The sequence below is a fragment of the Lutjanus erythropterus genome, chromosome 7 (assembly GCF_056507025.1).
Source record: "Lutjanus erythropterus isolate fLutEry1 chromosome 7, fLutEry1.hap2, whole genome shotgun sequence".
NCBI lineage: Eukaryota > Metazoa > Chordata > Actinopteri > Lutjaniformes > Lutjanidae > Lutjanus > Lutjanus erythropterus.
In genome coordinates, this window is record NC_139323.1 from 40,289,195 (window position 1) to 40,307,396 (window position 18,202).

Here is an 18,202-nt window from a genome sequence, read left to right on the forward strand (position 1 = left end):
CATGCATGAGGTGAAAATGCAAATTGCATTGTTCATACCAGTAATGACAAGCTATATGCTTAGTGTGTGACAAAGTGTGGACTTATTATTATTATTTTTTTAATTCCTTTTTATTGGCATGCTATCCGAGCCTTGTTTTATTAGTTTGATTTAGTAGAGGGGTAATAACTCAGCTGTTTTAGTAGAAAACACCCATGAAATCTTTCTGATAAACACAAATCATGTTGTTGTACTTGATGAGTCTGACTCACTGTTTTCCCGTAAAGCCATACAGGGACAGAGTGCATTAGATTTTATGATTGACTTATTACAGTGGACTCTAGCCTCTTTTTACTGCTCTACATTCAGTGTGATTGGCTCGATAATAACTTGCCACCCTTTGAAGTTCGCAAAGCACCACCTCCATTACCAGGCATGATGCCCACGACTGTAAAAACCTGTAACTTCCTGGTCAGAACAGTCAGCTGAAATAAAAGAAAACATCTGCTATCTGTCTCTTTAGTTACAGATTGTCGGAGGGAAGAGAAAACATAGATGTTGAAATGCAGATACCTCATTTGCCACTGCTGTATGTCTCTGTGATGTGTTTGTGCTGTCGCCATATTGGGGAGGTCAAGACCTGCTTGTAAATGTTACAGTGTTCATTGAGAGATGCAGATTTCACCACAAAATCGACTGCAACTCGCTTGATCTTGAACTCATTTTCGTGAAATTTGGTTTGTTATAAACATGAGAAATTAAACATGATACTGGTTACGCCTTGGAGGGCGGTCTGATCAGCTGTATGGCAGAAATATTAACCTTCTCAATAGTCACATCTTCCACTGAGACATACAGGCTCTGACATATTAATGGGCAACATCAAGTGTAATTTATTCAAAATTTCAGCTTGTGTGATTTTCTTCAAAAATTCTAGATAGATTTCTATATTTATTGGGGTTCCCTCTGGGAAATGTGTGCAAGCCACAAGTTTACTATGTTAGCTCATGGCATTCAATTAATACTCAAAATAATCACACAAAATGTAACAGTAAAATACAACCTTCTGAATTCAAGTTTCTCTCTTTGCCCGAAATAAGACGAGCTTAACTGCCTTGTTAACTTTGTATAATACACTTCATTTAAACTCTACAGACAGAAACAAAATAAAACTCACCCACAGTCACTTCATGAAAATTGATTCAGAATTAAGTCAATTTTGTTGTGTAATCTTTATGTACATTGTAGTATTTTCTCACGGGTTTTGACCTGCCTAATATGATGGACGGGCAGACGGACATCAAATCACGAGTGTGGCATTTATGTTTCTACATTTATGAGAGAAAACTTTGATTTTTAGGTCCACAAATGAAAGCACAAGTTTTTTTTAACAAAAAAACTACTCTGAACTTTAGCCTCCAGTTGAGGTTTGAATAATACCAATAATAGATAATTATCTGTGTTGTATTGATTATGCAGTGCTAGTTGAGTTGATCAAGGCTGTTTTCTTTTACTCTTGCATGACTTTATTAGTGTGTTGATCTGTGCTTCGCATAAATTTTTGCTTCCCTCTACTCCTCTATTAACATAGTTTGTCTTAACAAGCCTGCTTCCGCTTGAGAGATGTCTTCTATAATTTTTTTGTTTTTGTTTCTTTTTTTTTCATTCACTCCCCCTCCTCCTCCCTCCACACCTCTACCCTCACCCCTTCCCCACCACATTGCCTTACTCTCAACCCTCGATCCCTCACCCTACAACCTTCCTGCCCCCCCCACCCCCGCCTCCTCCTCCTCCTCACCACCTCACGACCACCTGCCTCAACCCTTTTTGCTCTTTGCGTCAAGTCGCCTGAGCCCAAAGGAAGTGAGTCTCAGCCCACTCCAGTGACCAATAAGGAGACTCTGGGGTCGCACCTCACAGCTGAGCGGCTGGGGGGCTCTGTTCAGGTACTGCTGCTGCTGCTGCTGCTTCTGCTGCTGCTTTGATGGCTCATGCATGAAGCCACGTAGTTCTGTATGTGTCTGAACCCCCCCTCACACTGACTCCACACTGCCTGCCTGTCAGGTGCTCTGTCTCGACTCTGCGTGTATGTGTGTGTGTGTCTGCATCAGACTGTTTGAATCTATGTGTGTCAGTGCTTTGCCTGTTTGCTCTCACTGCTTCAATCGCCTCATCTGCTGTAGGCTGCCCACAGGAAGGGCCACGCAAAGATGACATCCAACAGCAGCTGTCATGCAAACCTCATGACATAAAGATTCTTAAATAGTTAGAAAAACATAAATCAATAAATAGTCCAAAAGCAGCACAGTAATGTTTTTTTTTTTTGTTTTTTTAAAGTGGAGCGATTGAAACTATACATTAAAATAATTTTGCATATTCATGATGTCAAAAGGCTGATTGTACAGTATTAGAAGTCAGAGGCCTTTATAGTAAATGTGGCACAAATGTGCCACCTAGTGTTTGGTAATAGTAGTGCAGCTTTTAAAGGACAGGTTCACATTTTTCAACTCTGTCTTAAAACAGCGTTCACATTCCCATATTCTGTACGTCAAAGCAGCTCGTGTTTTGCTGCCATCATTCCTCCTGCTCTAATGTGCTTCCAATGCAAGTCTGTTAAAAATGTATTCTAAACTCTTTGTGAAGCTAATGTGAGGTTTCAGCAGTCAAAGTCGGAGCATAACAGTTTTTTCTGAGCAAAAATACACCGGGGCCCCCTTCATGTATGTCCCTTGGAATAATTGGACTAAGCCTTTTATTTTTACTCTTCCACTCAGTTATGTGAAAGAAAAACAAGAGAAATGATAGATATTGTGATTATTATTATGAAGTATCTGCACCATGTCAGCACAGAATACTCATGATACACGTGCACACATCAAGAGTGTGTGTTCACTCTTTCTGCATAAAATAAAATGTGGATTCTGTTTACTGTGAATAATATACAATAAAAAATATACATGAAATATACATAATAGAAAGTATTATTGTATGTAACAATAATAATCTTGGCATGGACTTTGAATATGATGGAGAGCACCAGCTTCCACCGTTGATGGGTGACAAGTGAGTGATGCGTGCTTGACTGACAGGAGGCAGATTTACATATATATTATTAAGAATTGTATAGATTGTTAGTTTGTAATGCTATCTCTGAGCTATTTTAGATTTAAAAAATATGTAATTTGTTGAACTATGAGGCCTTTTGAATGAAAAAAAATAAAAAATCTTTTTTTATATCACGATAATTTAAATCAATTAATCTGAAAACTTTTCCCGGACCCCCTGGCAGGACGCCACAGACGCACAGACTGGGGATCCCCAGGGGTCTATTTAAGAACCACTGGTGTAAATTAGTTTAGTCAAATGAAATGAAACTCCACTGGAACTGTTTCAGTGCTGAACTGCAGCAGTGGTGGGACAGTCACACAAAGAACGAATTTTGTACAAAAAAAAACAAACAAACAACCACTGTCGTCTTCAAAAATCACAAGTGGGGTATTTATTGACATATTTTATGACATAAAACAAAATGAAAAAAATCTCTTAAGCTTGTGTTAATCACAGACCTGATTTCAGGCATTTAACCAAAAACTCACTGACTCCGAGGTGAGGGAACCGGCAGGACTAATGTGCAAACTGATTTCTGGGGTTTTGGAGTCATTCATGCAGCGCACTACACATGTTTACATGCATTAAAAAAAAAAAAAAACTGTTTACTCTGAGAAACCTCGTCATACAAACAATCAGACATGCCCTAAAGTGACCTGGTTACTGTAAATATGTGTACACATGCAGCAGTTAACATTATCCTGACTGTATAATGAAAGCATGACTTTGTAAATAGTAACACAAACAGGGAATTTTGTACAAGAAATACTTTAGCTATGAAAGACAGTCGCTTATGTGTGTAACTCAAACTGCTGAAGCCTCATTTTAGCTTTAGTTGAACTTTGGAACGCATATTTGCACAAATGGAGGACACTGGCTGATTTCCCCTTATCACATTATGAAAGGACCTCTTAATGGGCAGTACGAAGAGGAGGACTGCCTGCAGCAGACTGAACCTGGTCCAGTGTCCATGTGGGCCACTGAATTTTGTTTCAAGACAGACATGAAGAAATGCAGACCTTTCCTTTTACCAGACATTCCAGGTTACATGCAGACCTGCTCTCGTTATTTGAGAGGGCAGATCAATATAGATAACCACGGTTACATATTTTTCTGTGAATGTTCATCTCCAGCCTGCAGTCAGTGGCTCGACATGTGTGTGTGAGCAGTCTGGTGTCCTTTTGTACTCCTCCAGGTGATGAGCTCAACGAACGGCGAGCTGAACACTGATGATCCCACAGCTGGACACTCCAACGCTCCCATCACCGCTCCCACCGAGGTTGAAGTGGCAGACGAAACCAAGTATGAAACAGCTGTCCAGATGTCTAGAAGACAGTGCTGCTGGCAGTAGGGTTGGGTTCAACAGCATTTTATTAAGGTCAAACACAGGAGGCACATCTGAAACCTTTTACATTTCTTACTGAAAATTTGCCCGTAGAATTCAGGTGATTTCAACCAGTAAAAGAAATCAGACGTATAGAGGACGGATCAAAACTGTGGCACAGACGCGACGCCACCAGTGGAATAAAGGAGTTACATGCATTTAAGTGCATGTAAATAAAAAAATGAGAGTTTGATCAGAGCCACCAGGGAACCAGATCCAAAATGGAACCAGCTATTGAAACCCAACCCTAACAAACAGCTTGTATCAATATTTGAGTACTATAGATGCGTGTCTCAAACGTCCTTTGTCCTAAATGTATGTGATCTTTGTTCTTCCTGCAGGTGCTGTTGTTTCTTCAAAAGGAGAAAGAGGAAAGCCCTCCAGAGGCACAAGTGAAAGAAGAGAACAGAGAGAACTTGAAACATTGTGGTCACTGTCAAGTTTTAAATGGAAGCAACTACACAGACCCCCCCTCCTTCCCCTCCTCCTGTCCCTTTATCTCTCTCCAGCCCCCCCCTCACCTCTTTATCCCCTTCACCTCATCTCCCCTGTCACTCTGTACCCCCCCCCCTCCCCTCGCGCTCTCTCTTTCTCGTTCTCAGTGCTCCCCGGCTACTGGCGAGTTAAAGGAATGTTGCAGTCCTACTGACTCCACAACAGACTCTTGATTCCTTTATCGACGAAAAATAAAACGTACCTGCATTACAACGGGGGGCTTGAGAAAAAGTAAAAAAGCTGTAACAATGAAACTCGAATACCGTGGCGTGAATATGAAAAAATACTGTTTGAAACAGTTGTTGTATTCTAGATTCCATAAAGAACGCATTCAGCTGTTGATCAGGGGGAACCATGTGAGTGGTTCAAGTGAAAGAAATCTGCTCATTAGGAAATTGTTTTTATTTTTCTTTCTTTTCTTCCTTTGGTGTGTGTTTTGGGATCAAGGTAAAGAGGAAAAGGTGAACTATGCTGATGTTAAATCTGAGAGACACAGGAAGCATTTCATCTATAAAACAGAATTTGGAGGATTTTTATGTTTTTTTTGTTTTTCTTCTTTTTTTGTAATTGAATCCTCAGTTTTTGAAGTCAAATCCCTGCATTGAAAACTTATTTTTATGTTGTAGTGTTTCTGGAGTTCAATTCTTTTCCTCACTCTGGCTTTCTTTTTGTCTGTCAACGTGGACTTTGTAGCACAGTCACTGGCCTCAGGTACTGTGGAAGATTGAGAGAAACAGATATTAAGCTCTCTTATTATTGCACTTTTGGAGAAAAAAAGAGAAAACAATTACAGTGGAAAACTTTAGGTTTGAAATTAACAATTAAGAAAACAACTTAATAAAGACTGATCTAGGAAGAGTCCTTCACAACGCTTATATCTGAGTTATGGCCGAAAAAAATGTTGTCGATTTACATGAAAAAGAAAAAAGATATGTCTTTCGATTTTTATTTCTTACATCAAAATAATTTACCAGGAAATCATAGTTTGTGCCTTTCTAAGTAAAATGTTTAAAGCTCAAGTGAGTGTCCCGCAATGACATTTTATCTAATCTGTCCCAAATGCTCACTGGATTACTGTGTCTGTCTGTCTGTGTGTGTCTGTTGATGTGTGTGTGAGTGCGTGCGTGTGCGTGCGTGCGTGCGTGCGTGCGTGTGTGTGTGTGTGTGCAAATCTGCAGGTTCTGTAAGTGAACGTGTTTAATGACTGTGCACATCCCCTGCTCTCACTTATAAGCAGTATACATCCCCTCATCCCCTGCTGTGACAATCAACACATCTGTGCAGTGGTGTTTGGTTCGGAGGGAGGTCAGGACTCTGTGTGTGCGTGTGTGTGTGTGTGTGTGTGTGTGCGTGTGTGTGTGTGTGTGTGTGTGTGTGGATGGTGCCAGCTCAAAGAGATCTAACAGACAACAACCCAAATCTGTTTGAACCATTGTTTCATTTTGTCAGGAGGTCACAGACAGACATGCAGCTCACTGAGGTTTACTGGTTCATAAGGTACATCATGTCTCCATCGTGTCTCTGAGGTTAATGGGCGTCTGTTTCTGAGCCTGAAAAGAAAAAAGGAAACTTTCAACGTTCAAAGCTTACTGGTTTGGAAAATAACAGTTGCCCTTTTTTAAGTTCCTTGCTGCTGCCTGTAACAGCTGTAGTTTCATGTTGGGATGCTAATAATGATTATTTTTATTGTTCCTTTATCTGTTGATCATTTCCTTGATAAATTGATTAGTTGTTTTGTCCACAACCCAAAGATATTCAGTTTGCTGTCATAGAAACCAGACAATGTTAATTGAATAGTTGACGACTAATCAATTAATGCAGCTCTATACAAAACTTCAGAAAACGTCATATTATTCTAGCCTACTCTGTGATGGAATCATATGTCTTGTTTTATTTGACTAACTGTCCAAAACTAAAGTTCTGATTATGTAAGACCAAGAAAAGTAGTGAATTATCACATTTGGAAACCTCAAACCATCAAATGTGTTGTCTTTTTGCTGAAAGGGAAAATCTGCCATTTTTCATGTGAATGTTCGGTCAGTGTTGATGGTAATTGTAGTCAGCTGGAGAGATAAATTCCTCAGTGTGTGCCATATTGACAGAGAAAGCTTGCTGTGTGTTTCAAAACCCGTATTGCCATACTATTTAGTGTGCCAGAAAAAAGATTTTAGTATGCCCCAATACATGGTTTGTCAAGTGCAAAACGCCAAAACTATCATGAAGTCCTACTGCATCCAGTTGCAGACTGCCAGCCAGCATGCTTTTCTGGCTATTCTGACCCACACTTCTTTGTGATGTGTTAACGAGCAAGCGGGTCAAAGTTCAAGGCACAGTGTTATGAGGAAATAGTATGTCCTGATTTCCTGCAACAGTACATATGGAGTAAGGGCAGCTGCAGCACATACTAAACTAAAAGGACAAAGTACATGATTTGAAATGCAGGGTGAGTTCTCCTGCTGCAAAATATGTTGTTCTTCCTGCATCCAGTGATGTCACAGTGATGTAGCTGGTGTTAAGGAAGAATGGCTGAATATTTCTGCTTGGATTTCTAGTCTCCATCTTCAGGTAGCCAGGGGGTGTGTTAGTGTGTATTTTTGTCACCAAAGGCCAAATCCCATCCTCTCACATTTGAAGCATGTTCCTGGTAAGTCTGGGATGACTTAAAGCTGTCTGCATTTCTGCAGACTTTGCTTGAGGGAATTATTACCCACAGTTCATAGCGTTAAGATGTTAAACATGGAATTGCCAGGCGAACACCAGAAACGTTAAGAAAGCAGTCTGTAGATAGCGGTGCCCTTAAATATCTGATTGATTTAATTATTCTAAATGCAAAGTTTTTTATTCACAAAGAAATTTTCTGAATCACTTCTTCCCCAGATTTCACCTTTTCTCTTGGAACTGAAGTCTCTAATGAAATCACTCTGTTTACAAAAGAGAAACAAAAGTAATAAGCTTTTCAAACATTATGGAACATTTTTTCCTGAAACCTCTGACTGAATGTGTTTATAATTCTGTATATGTGTACTCCTGTTTTTTATTTTATTTTTTATGTAATACTCTTTTGATATTTCATTTCATGTGTCATTTGTGTCACTTTGAGTGTGAGACACTGCAACGTCCCAAGACGGTATAAAGAGCACTGGGACAGAACCTGGCAACATATCAGGACCAGGTGATTTCAGCCGAGTCCATGAGGGTTCAGGACTGGAGGCTTCGGGGGGGACATTGGGATTTGGCTGATGTTATGTTTTGGCCAACAAAATATTAGATATATTCAGGCGTGGTTTTACACGTCAAAATCGGCGTGGATGTCAGAAGTTTGCATGCAATGCATCCTGGTACATGAAGAGGCACTGCTGCATCAGTGCAAGCAGGAGAAATCAGCTTTCTTGGTCAGTATAACACTGAGGAATTTATTTATTTGATTGACCACATTTACCATCAACACTGACTGGACGTCCACAAGAAAAGTGCTGAATTCGCTCTTCTTCATTTTAAAGGATTATTTATGTGATTGATAGATTACTTTTCTTTGATTTGATCGGTTAATTGACTAATCAGTGAAGCTCTAGCTTGATGTATCTCTTCGATCAGTTATTTCGTGTGTGTTCTTTTTGTTTCCTGGCCAAAATAAGATGGTGTTCCCCCTCTGTGTCTGAATTTCCCCTGAAGTTTCTTGGTCATCAGATACTGGAAATTTCATGGCCTTGAGTTGAGGTCCTGGCAGGTTTTAGGTGTTTACCTCTTCCGACAGACTGGATTCAGATGGTCAGCTCATCATCAAGCCTCTGCAGAGGTCTGATAATGACCTGATCATTTGAATCAGATGTGTTGAAGCAGGGAAAGAGTTAAAACATGCAGGGCCGTGGCTCCCAAGTACCAGGGTTGGGAAACATTGATTTAAAGGAGTACTCTTGATATTTTGATATTGAATAAGTATAAATTTGGGAGACAGATTTTAAAAAGTGGTCACAATTGAAGAGCCACACACTGGATCCTACATTTCCCAGAATGATTTAGTGTCTTTCAATGACTTTTCCTGCCTCATAAATGCCTCCTTTTAAAGTCCTACATGCCCAGTTTGTAACAGTCTCTCAGCGAAGAGTTTGGAGTCTCATTTACTCCTGATTGGTTAACTGAACACCATGTGTTAAAAATGAGCCAAGTGTCCCTTTAAAGACCCACTTGGGCCTCACTGTTGTGATTCATTGAAGTTTAACTTTAGATTTTATGTTGCACAAGACTGACTGATCAGTGTATGTCACTGCTGTGTGATGTGAGTGATGACCATGAGCACCACAACATGTATGTGTCACGTCAACATAAAGGGAAGTTGAGCTCGTTTTCCACTTTACAGAAGGCAGTATTGTTTCAAATATATCAATTCACCGTTGGAGCCTGACTGATGCTGGATTATGGGGGGGTCATACTGATACTAGGGGGAGTAGAATAATTCTGTTATCTAAATATTTATCAGGTGATATTCTCTATTTACATATAAAACAGTGTTTCTTTAGGTCCTTAAAAAGAATAAAATCCTATAATCAGAATTTTAGGCCATAAAATGTCTTTACATTTGACATTTGGTCTTGAAACTTGATTGAATTATAAAGTTAAAGTGATTTCAGTCTTGCTTTTTAATTGTTTTGGGAAAATTTGCGTCGATCACGCTGTAACATCTACAAAAAAAACAAGTGCATGTACTTTTTTGTCACCATGGATGTGTAACATACTACAAGGAGTTTTATCTCTTTATGAAACAATCTCAATTTATTATTGATGCCTCTGTATGACCTCCATAAGCAAACAAGGCTGTCTGGGAGAAGACTGGCTATTTCTTTATATTAATTCTTAAGTTTTAACACCTGTCACCCTGCCATGTCGGCAAAGTTACAGTGAGTCATATATTTGCCAGCAAAATGGAAGCAGGAAGAGATTTTTTTTGTTCAGATAATTTTATTTTTGATGTTATTTTGTGGTTATCAGGGTGGAAACACTACTGCTTTTGTCCACAGGGGCCTCCAAAATCAGCAAAATATTAAAGTTCCTTTTAGTAGCTTTAAATTGCATTTATGATAGTAGTAAAAAGTCTTAATTTCAACTTTGTGAAACCTGCAGAAACCCAATTTTACTTAAACCATAAACTTTAATTGGTATTTTTAATGATTATAAATAACTTTAAATTTAGAAAAAAAACAGAGCAACTTGCATTAAGATAAAATGCTGCCTATAAAACTAAAAATGTGCATTATGTTCTGTTTAAAAGCGTATACTGATATAGACCAATATATCTGTCAGGCTCCAGTCATACTGACTAAAACAAGAAATGACATCAGGGACCAGTTGAGCTGCTAATTTCAGAAATAATCATTTCAAAACACATCTGCAATGAAGGAATAAAGCTCAGAAAATATGTGACATTTTCACACATCTGGCATTTAGATTTCTTATCATCTCGTCAGTTCGTTTATTAAATTGTCTGCAAACCTCATTGGTGTAAATTCTGAAGGAGAGATGAATCTGTGTTCGTGATGGTTTAGAGGGATCTGTGTTTGAATCACTCACCACGTGAAGAACAGAAAGAGGAACAAACAGTTTTGTAATCCACGAGGTTCCAAAGACACTTGGTCAGCTTTGTTATTCATCTAATTTAGATTGAACAGGAGGCGTGCACACCGCACAGCTGTGTAACTTTAAAAACAAGACAGATGCTCAGATGTACCCAGGATGCACAGGGGTCATCAGTGCGCTTTTACGCGTCAAAGTGCCGCTGATTGATCAGGAAATCTTTTGTTGGAGCATTAATAAATTATCGGGCTGAAAGTTAAACCGGTTCAGCTGACCAGCCTGCGGACCCGGCTTGACATAATCCAGTCCACTGCGTTTATTAGCCTATATGATTTATATTTGAGTGGGAGGATTCTGGAGATGCTCAGACCGAGTTTGAACTGTGTTTCTGCTCTGTTGGTGTAACTATTTGCATCATTGTATTTGTAAATATGACACGGACAGATCTCTAATTGTGAATAAAGGAAGTTTTATCGATCATGGAGCAGTCTGTGCCTGCTGGTCGCTCTCTGTCAGTCTGCAGGCGGCTTTGTTACGCAGCGGGACACTTTCTGAACGACCTGTGCGCCTCCATGTGGTTCACCTACCTGCTGGTCTACCTGCACTCCGTGCTCGGCTTCCAGAGCACCTACGCAGGTGTGATGCTGCTGATTGGTCAGATAGCGGACGGAGTGTGCACACCTCTGGTCGGATATGAATCCGACAGAACACCGGGTATCTGCGGCAAGAGGAAGACCTGGCATCTGCTGGGTAAGAGACAATTAAAGAGACTAATTAAATGTGTGCAACAAATTAAAATGTATAATAAATATGATTGGATTATTATCAATGCAGGAATTAAAATGCCCAGAAGTTTAGTGGAGTGGACTATAAGAGTTGCATAAAGGATATCGAGGTCCATTTTTTCCAATGTGACCAAAAAACCATCCTGTAAGTCCGTCTAATAAGAAACTTTCTTAAACCAATGACACTAACTAATTAGATAATACCCATATTTTTGGACACCAAGTCATTTTGAGATACTAAAACTGATTAATCTAAAATTAGTTCTGATTAGTCTCCTGTCTTAAATTCTGTATGTGTAATGTCATGTTGGACATATGTATTTTGTCGTCTTTGATTATAAAATGCTTAAAACACTGAAAACACTGTATTCCAAACTATTTCAAAGTTTTCCTCTTCCTCTTCTTTCCAGGAACGGTGTGTGTTCTTGTATCGTTCCCCTTCATTTTCAACCCGTGCCTGGCCTGTAATGACAACAGTCCTCAGTGGGCTCAGCTCGTCTACTTCTCTCCCTTCATCATCATCTTCCAGTTCGGCTGGGCCGCCACTCAGATCTCACACCTCTCCCTCATCCCGGAGCTCGTGTCCAGTGAGAGCGACAAGGTGGAGCTCACTGCGTACAGGTGAGGTGACGTCATCACGGACGTCCTGGGCGGGACGAGCACCTCATCGTTACATGCGTTAAAATGTGTTAAACCTTTATTTTAAAGGAATGAAACTCACACTGATGTGGAGTGTTTAAGTAAAAAGAATATAAATCAAAAATATATAGTTTCCCCCTGGTCTGTAATGATATTTATCCATTTAGATAGTTTGGTGTAAAGATGTCTGCCTTCTCTTCCATGTAATGGGACTACATGACCCTCAGCCTGTGATGCTTAAATGGGATTCTGTCCTCACATCAATACACAAATCCTCACTTTATGCAAGACACTGCCTTGTGCAGTTTAAGGTGGTTCATAGGGCTCACATGTCCAAAGTTAAATTGTCTAACATCTACCCTGACATTTCCCCAACAAATGCGAAAATAGCGATGCCACCCTCATCCACATGTACTGGCTGGGTCCTCGCTTACAAAACTTCTGCAGTGATGGCTTTCACTCTCTTTCTAGTGTCCTAAAGAAGAACGTAGATCCAGACCCTCTGTTAGTCCTGCCTGGTGTTACTGATAGAGACAAACTTCATTTGACATTTGCTGAGCACCGCGTGGTTGCCTTTGCCTTGCTTTTGGTCAGACATGCAGTCTTGATCCCACCGACACTTGATCAGTGACCTCAAGAGATAATGTCCTGCTTTAAACTGGAGATGATACGCATCTCAATCAGAGGCTCTGAGGAAAAAAATCTATCAAATCTTGTTGAAAATCTCAAGAAAAAGACTACTTTAAGGAAAATCTTAACTTAGGGTGTCATGGCTAAGCTCCTTAAAGATCAAGAGTAAATAATCAGTAATAAACTGCTATAATGACTCGTCTGAATCTGAAAACAGGAGTGATCAGAGTCACTTCTTCCATTGTTTATCCTTCCAGCTTCCCCAGTCTCTCCTTTTTCCTCTGTGCATCCCCAGCCTCGTTCCCGCCTTTAGAAAGTCGTCATGACTTCCTCTAATTCCTTCATCGTTCTCCACTGTCCAAACCAGAAGAACAGAACTGCTGAAACTAGTCAAAACATCAGATTGATGTCATGTTTACTGCCAGTGGGAGTAAAACAATAAGACAGAAATAGCTAATTCCTCGTAAAAAGAAAAGAGAAGTAACTCTGTCATTGCATCGTACTTCACAGAGCAGCTGAAGTGTTTCCTTTAAAGCCTGATTAACCAGGTGACTGTTTGATGATGTTTTCAGTTATATTCGTCTTTTTGTAGGTATGCCTTCACTGTGGTGGCCAACATCACCGTGTACACGGTGGCCTGGCTGCTCTTTCACTTCCAGGCTCAGCACAGTGTGGATCCGTCCATCACAGACAACCTGGGACAGGTGGACATCCCCCTGTTCAGGGTAAGAAGAGAGACGCTGGAGAGATTTATACACTCAAACTACAAAATCACTGTTTGTGACTGAACTCTGTCTCTGTTCACAGACGCTGGCTCTCATCATGCTGGGCACTGGAGCTTTATTCTCCCTGATATTTCATGTTGGCACTAAAGAGGAGGCGTCAGCTTCAGAGAGAGACGATCAGCTGATCACACCGTCCACCTCTCAGGACGTTTTACCTCGTCCCGTGTTTCAGTGGAAGAACTGGCTGAAGGAACCCTCCTTCTACCAGGTGACTCATAAATCTGTGTTGCCAGGTTGGGTTCATAAATCTTCAGAAATAGTCTACACCCTCTCTGTTATAAGAAAATTTCAGCTTCTAAATGTACGATCCTTTCAAATCTCTTTTGTTTTCTTAGATTTTGTCTTTTTTGTGATATCATACTGTCATCTTTGCCTGTATTAAATACATTAAAAAAGAACAGTGGTAATAATTCAGGAAAATAATTGCAATGGCAACAGTATTGTGGTTCATCACAAAGTTTTCCATGTAACAACAATTGAAGTGTCCACAGGCGCCGTAGAACACAGACAGAAGGCTCTGTTGCTCCTACGAAACTATTTTACACCAACACCCTCTTCTGTAAAAATACAGAAAAAAAATAAAGGGACAGTTCAAATAGCAAAAACACTAAATCGATCCTTTAAATCTTGTTTCCTTTGTTTGATTTTGTACCAGATGGCTTTCCTGTACATGTGCACCAGACTGATAGTGAACTTATCTCAGACCTACGTCTCAGTTTATCTCACCAACTCACTGATGTTACCAAAGGTAAGGACACACAGTCTGTATTCATACAGCCATGTGTGTGACTCGTGTGTAACGTCTGTTTCCCTCCTCTGTCCTCAGAACTTTATCGCCATCATACCTCTGGTGATGTACGTCAGCGGCTTCATTTGCTCTCTGGCCATGAAACCAGTCAGCAAACTCATAGGAATCAGTGTGAGTCTGCACTCCCTTGTTTTATGAATTAATGCTCGTCGCAAGATTAATAAATCAGTGACTTTAAAGAAAAGCTGAAGTGAAATGTATTTGTCTGTTATCAGATGACTTATTTGATCGGCCTGTTGGTGGTGTTTGGCTTCGCCGCCTGGGTGTTTGTGGACAAGAACATGGGGTCTAAGAGCATCTATGGAGCAGCCGTGCTGCTGGGAGCCGGTTCAGCTACGATCCTCGTCATGTCTCTGTCCATGACAGCCACACTCATCGGGGAGCAGACGGTAGGTGGATTTTAACCTTCATCCTTCCTGTTGCAGTAACTGTTAAATATCCTGGGAACCAAACGAATCTGTGAGCTCACGTTTCATTTGTTTTGGCAGATATGTCTGACCACTCTCCTCTTCAGTAGACCGTTTTTCACCCGTCCAGGATCTCTGCTGGTTATTTCATACAGGGTGTGTTTGATAGGTCAACCGACAGAGGAGCATCACCGGTCCAAATTTAAAAAGTCTGAGCACAGTGCACCAGGCTCAGATAAAACGGTCAAACTAGGCAGTGCTGATCAAATACGATTCAAGATTCCACTACAGCACTGTTTGTTTCTGCAGAAAATGTTCCAAAAGAAATACATGATTTTACTTTTGTTTGATTAATGTTTGCTAAAAACTGCAGCGCCTTTTAAAGATTTTTGTCTTCAGCAGGAATGAACGAGAGCCAGACTGTTGGTCTTTTCATGGGATTTGCTGAAAATTAGAAAATGTAGAATAATGCTTGCTTTGTCTGTCCAGTGTGGAAGATTTACAGGGATTTATTCACAGAATACGGCAGAAATGGAATATTATCATTAGTGTATAATCACCTGAAAATAAGAATCGTTGTGTATTCAGTTGGATGCAATTTACAACCACACAACTAGATGCCACTAAAACCTACACACTGGTCCTTTAACTTTGATGGGAACTGCAGTTGAGCGCTCGGCTGTGTTTCACCTTGCCGTGATGAAAAAGCTAAATTACAACCTATCAGGCAATAAAGACCAAAAATCACATGTTTCCTCAAAATAATATTAGCGAGTGCTGGAGAAAGTGCTGATGCTGATTTTACACTTATTTCTTTAAGTGTCAGATTCACTTCGTGGTCAATGAAGTCAAGAGAAACATCATCACAAGGCAGAAACAGCAACAGCCTTTTTGTTTTAAACGTCAGATCTGAATCAGCCGACCCGTCACAGGAGGGATGATAAATGTGTTAATGTGTGTTGTAATAATAACTTTATCAAACCGGTCAGTTTGTTCTCGTGCCAGTGGATCAGACTCTCAGCTGTGAAATCAAAGAGGAGGGATTGTAGAGGTGTGTCTGAATCACAGCAGCTCATTTTACTGCCGTCACATCTCCACTCACGCTGTCTGAACAGAGATGAATGGATAAATGCTCACACAGAGTCTATTGTTTGTCTTATTCACAGAAAATACTGCTGTGAAGAATCGCGTGGGCGTTTCAGATAGATTTCGTTCCTTTGTGCTGTGCTGCAGTGACTGGGATAATATTTTATCTCTGTGTTGTTTGGCAGCAAAGTGGTGCCTTTGTTTATGGATCGATGAGCTTCACAGACAAGGTGGCCAATGGCGTGGGGGTCCTCCTCATCCAGAGCGCCCGGCCGTGCAGGTGAGTCACCCTGCAGCACGCCGTTAAAACCAAAGTGTGGACGAAGCTCTGAGAGAGGATAGAGGCATTTCCCACAGACAGAGAAGTGAAAACAAACAGTGTTTTGTGGTTGATCTGGGTTTTTTTCCTGTATGGCTCGAATTCAAGGGAATCTTCTTTCCCCTTTGTCTTTATTTTAAAATGAATAAGCAGTATTTCCCAAACTTTGTTGCTTGTGACCATCTTAAAATGCCCAAAAACGATGAATTAATGAATCCTGTCAGTTGAAAAATAGCATGTACGTCTGTGTGCTCCACATTTGGACCTGTTAACTCTCTCCTGTGTGTGATGATTATTTTAATCGTTGATGAAATCTGTCGATCACTTTCTCTATTAATTGATTAGTTGTTTGGTCCAGAAAATGTCAGAAAATGTTCCCCATCCTGTTTGTTTCATGCAATTAACAATCACTCAGAAACATATAGAATAACACCACTTATCGCTGTGTGTGTAACAGGATAATGAAAATAAGATTTTGAAGATGTGAATAGATTCACGCGGCTGTGTGGCACACAGTTGACCTTTGACCTCTCAAAGACCTCGGCTTTACTGCTGTTTTGTCAGTTTAACAAAAACTGTATCCCCTTTTTCTTTTCTCTCTCCTCTGCAGCACCGAGGCCTGCTGCCCAGCCTGCGTGTGGTTTTATCGTGACGTCATGGTGACAGTAACAGGGAGCGTTGCCGTGGCAGCAGCACTTTGCCTGTTCACAATTCTAATCTGGCCAATCAGAATACGGAAAAATTAGGGTTTAAAATCTACACTACACTCATTAGTAGTCGTCGTCTCATGCTGTGCACACAGAAAACAAACATTTTCTCTTTAGATGTTTTTTGTTTGTTTGTTTGTTTAAATCCACAGTAACTTTTTCAGCTGAGTACAGGGTGGACGGGGTCGGCAGCAAAATCTATTTCGTCTGCATGTGCTAAACAAGATAAACGTGCTAATTTGCAAACATTTCCAAAAATGTGAACATTGGATAAAGACAGGTTCAAAGTTCTTGGTTCATTTTGTCGACACATTGGAGTCAGAGGTTTTCACCGAATCGTGGATATTATTTTTTTTATCACTCCATAAATTGTGGCTCTATGTTGTGATGTATGTATGTGTATTGTAGTTTGTGTGTTTAGGTGAAAAAATTGTGGTATTTCATTGTTCCTTCCATGTCTATAGTGTAATTTGGTTTCATGATATTTGAAGCTTTATATTTTAATATTTTAATAACACTGTAGGCCAACATGTTAAGGCCAAGAGATGAAAATGATCCACAGCTCTAAACTCTGTGCAACACATCAGTCTCATACTCTGTACCAGAACTGCGTTGAATTGCATCGTCCCTATCGAATAAAATTAACTAATAATAACAATAAATCAGAAAATACTGTCAACAGCTATTTAAAAAACATTTTCTGCATGTTTTTTAAGAATAAAATGTTATAAATCAGACCATGAATCATCCAGATATGAATAAAACTGGAACGTTCTGTGAATGTACGTTCTATTGCAGTGGAGATTTCTGGCACTGAGTGTGTGGAAAACTAATTAAAAGATATGTATTGGAAAATTTCCTATAATCTTTGTTATTAGAGCACTATTTACAGACAAAATATCCAATCAAATCCTTACCATCCTCTGCCTTATATATCTTTTATATACAGTATATTCTCTTACACTCATCTGATGGAAACATGTTATGGAAGCGAACCAGCCCAAATCTCAAACTTGGCCTTGAGCTACTCATGGATCACGCCATACTCACTAATCTTCCAAAATATTTGGACATAATTCCCTAAATATTTTTGCCTTTGTTGTATGCTGGGCAGGGTATTCGGTGCAGAGGATGAAGCCACGCTGCCACCCAGTGTTTGTATCAGTAACTACACTGCTTCCCTGGATGCAGGCTTATAAACTTTAAAAAAACACAATAATATTAACTCTCCACGTCACAGGGGAAGTTTGTGACCAGAACACTTAGATTTAAATTGAATCAGATGAAAAAAAAGAGAAACTATCATGACCTGGATGAGTTTTCATAGTTATTTCGTATAGATTTACATGTTTGTGATATAATGTGACTCAACCTCTGCCTCAGCTTTCTACTGTGAATGAAGCCAAATGTTTTGGTCGACCGGGCAGCGATTGTAGCGCCGGTCCAAAGAACTGAACCGAGTGAACTTGACTCCTCTTGTGTGACTTTGTGTGTGTGTGTGT

The 18,202-nt window shown here is 40.1% G+C and overlaps 3 protein-coding genes across 7 annotated transcripts in view; all 3 read left to right on the forward strand.

Annotated features, from left to right (window-relative positions):
* Nucleotides 1-5,985, forward strand: part of csnk1g2b (casein kinase 1, gamma 2b) — a 45,410-nt gene extending 39,425 nt beyond the window's left edge. For 2 of the 4 annotated variants that reach the window (XM_084723763.1, XM_084723765.1), the window contains exons 10-12: nucleotides 1,824-1,925; nucleotides 4,283-4,389; nucleotides 4,813-5,985. In XM_084723763.1, the coding sequence (XP_084579889.1) occupies nucleotides 1,824-1,925; nucleotides 4,283-4,389; nucleotides 4,813-4,867 (264 nt within the window). In that variant the 3' untranslated portion in view covers nucleotides 4,868-5,985. The remainder of the gene's footprint in view (nucleotides 1-1,823; nucleotides 1,926-4,282; nucleotides 4,390-4,812) is intronic. The other 2 variants (XM_084723766.1, XM_084723767.1) reach the window with 1 other exon arrangement.
* Nucleotides 5,986-9,003: 3,018 nt separating this feature from the next.
* mfsd12b (major facilitator superfamily domain containing 12b) lies at nucleotides 9,004-17,212 on the forward strand. The gene is made up of 9 exons (XM_084723772.1): nucleotides 9,004-11,284; nucleotides 11,730-11,940; nucleotides 13,181-13,313; nucleotides 13,396-13,581; nucleotides 14,029-14,121; nucleotides 14,200-14,292; nucleotides 14,397-14,570; nucleotides 15,860-15,954; nucleotides 16,604-17,212. Exons 1-9 carry the CDS (start codon nucleotides 11,014-11,016, stop codon nucleotides 16,737-16,739), a joined length of 1,392 nt encoding a protein of 463 aa, XP_084579898.1. The 5' UTR covers nucleotides 9,004-11,013; the 3' UTR covers nucleotides 16,740-17,212.
* Nucleotides 14,552-18,202, forward strand: part of LOC146324425 (occludin) — a 28,230-nt gene continuing 24,579 nt past the window's right edge. The window contains exon 1 of one of the 2 annotated variants that reach the window (XM_084723771.1): nucleotides 14,552-14,570. The gene's annotated coding sequence lies outside the window, so the exon portion shown is untranslated. Of the gene's footprint in view, nucleotides 14,571-15,356; nucleotides 15,955-18,202 lie in introns of those variants that run through there. The other variant, XM_084723770.1, reaches the window with a different exon arrangement.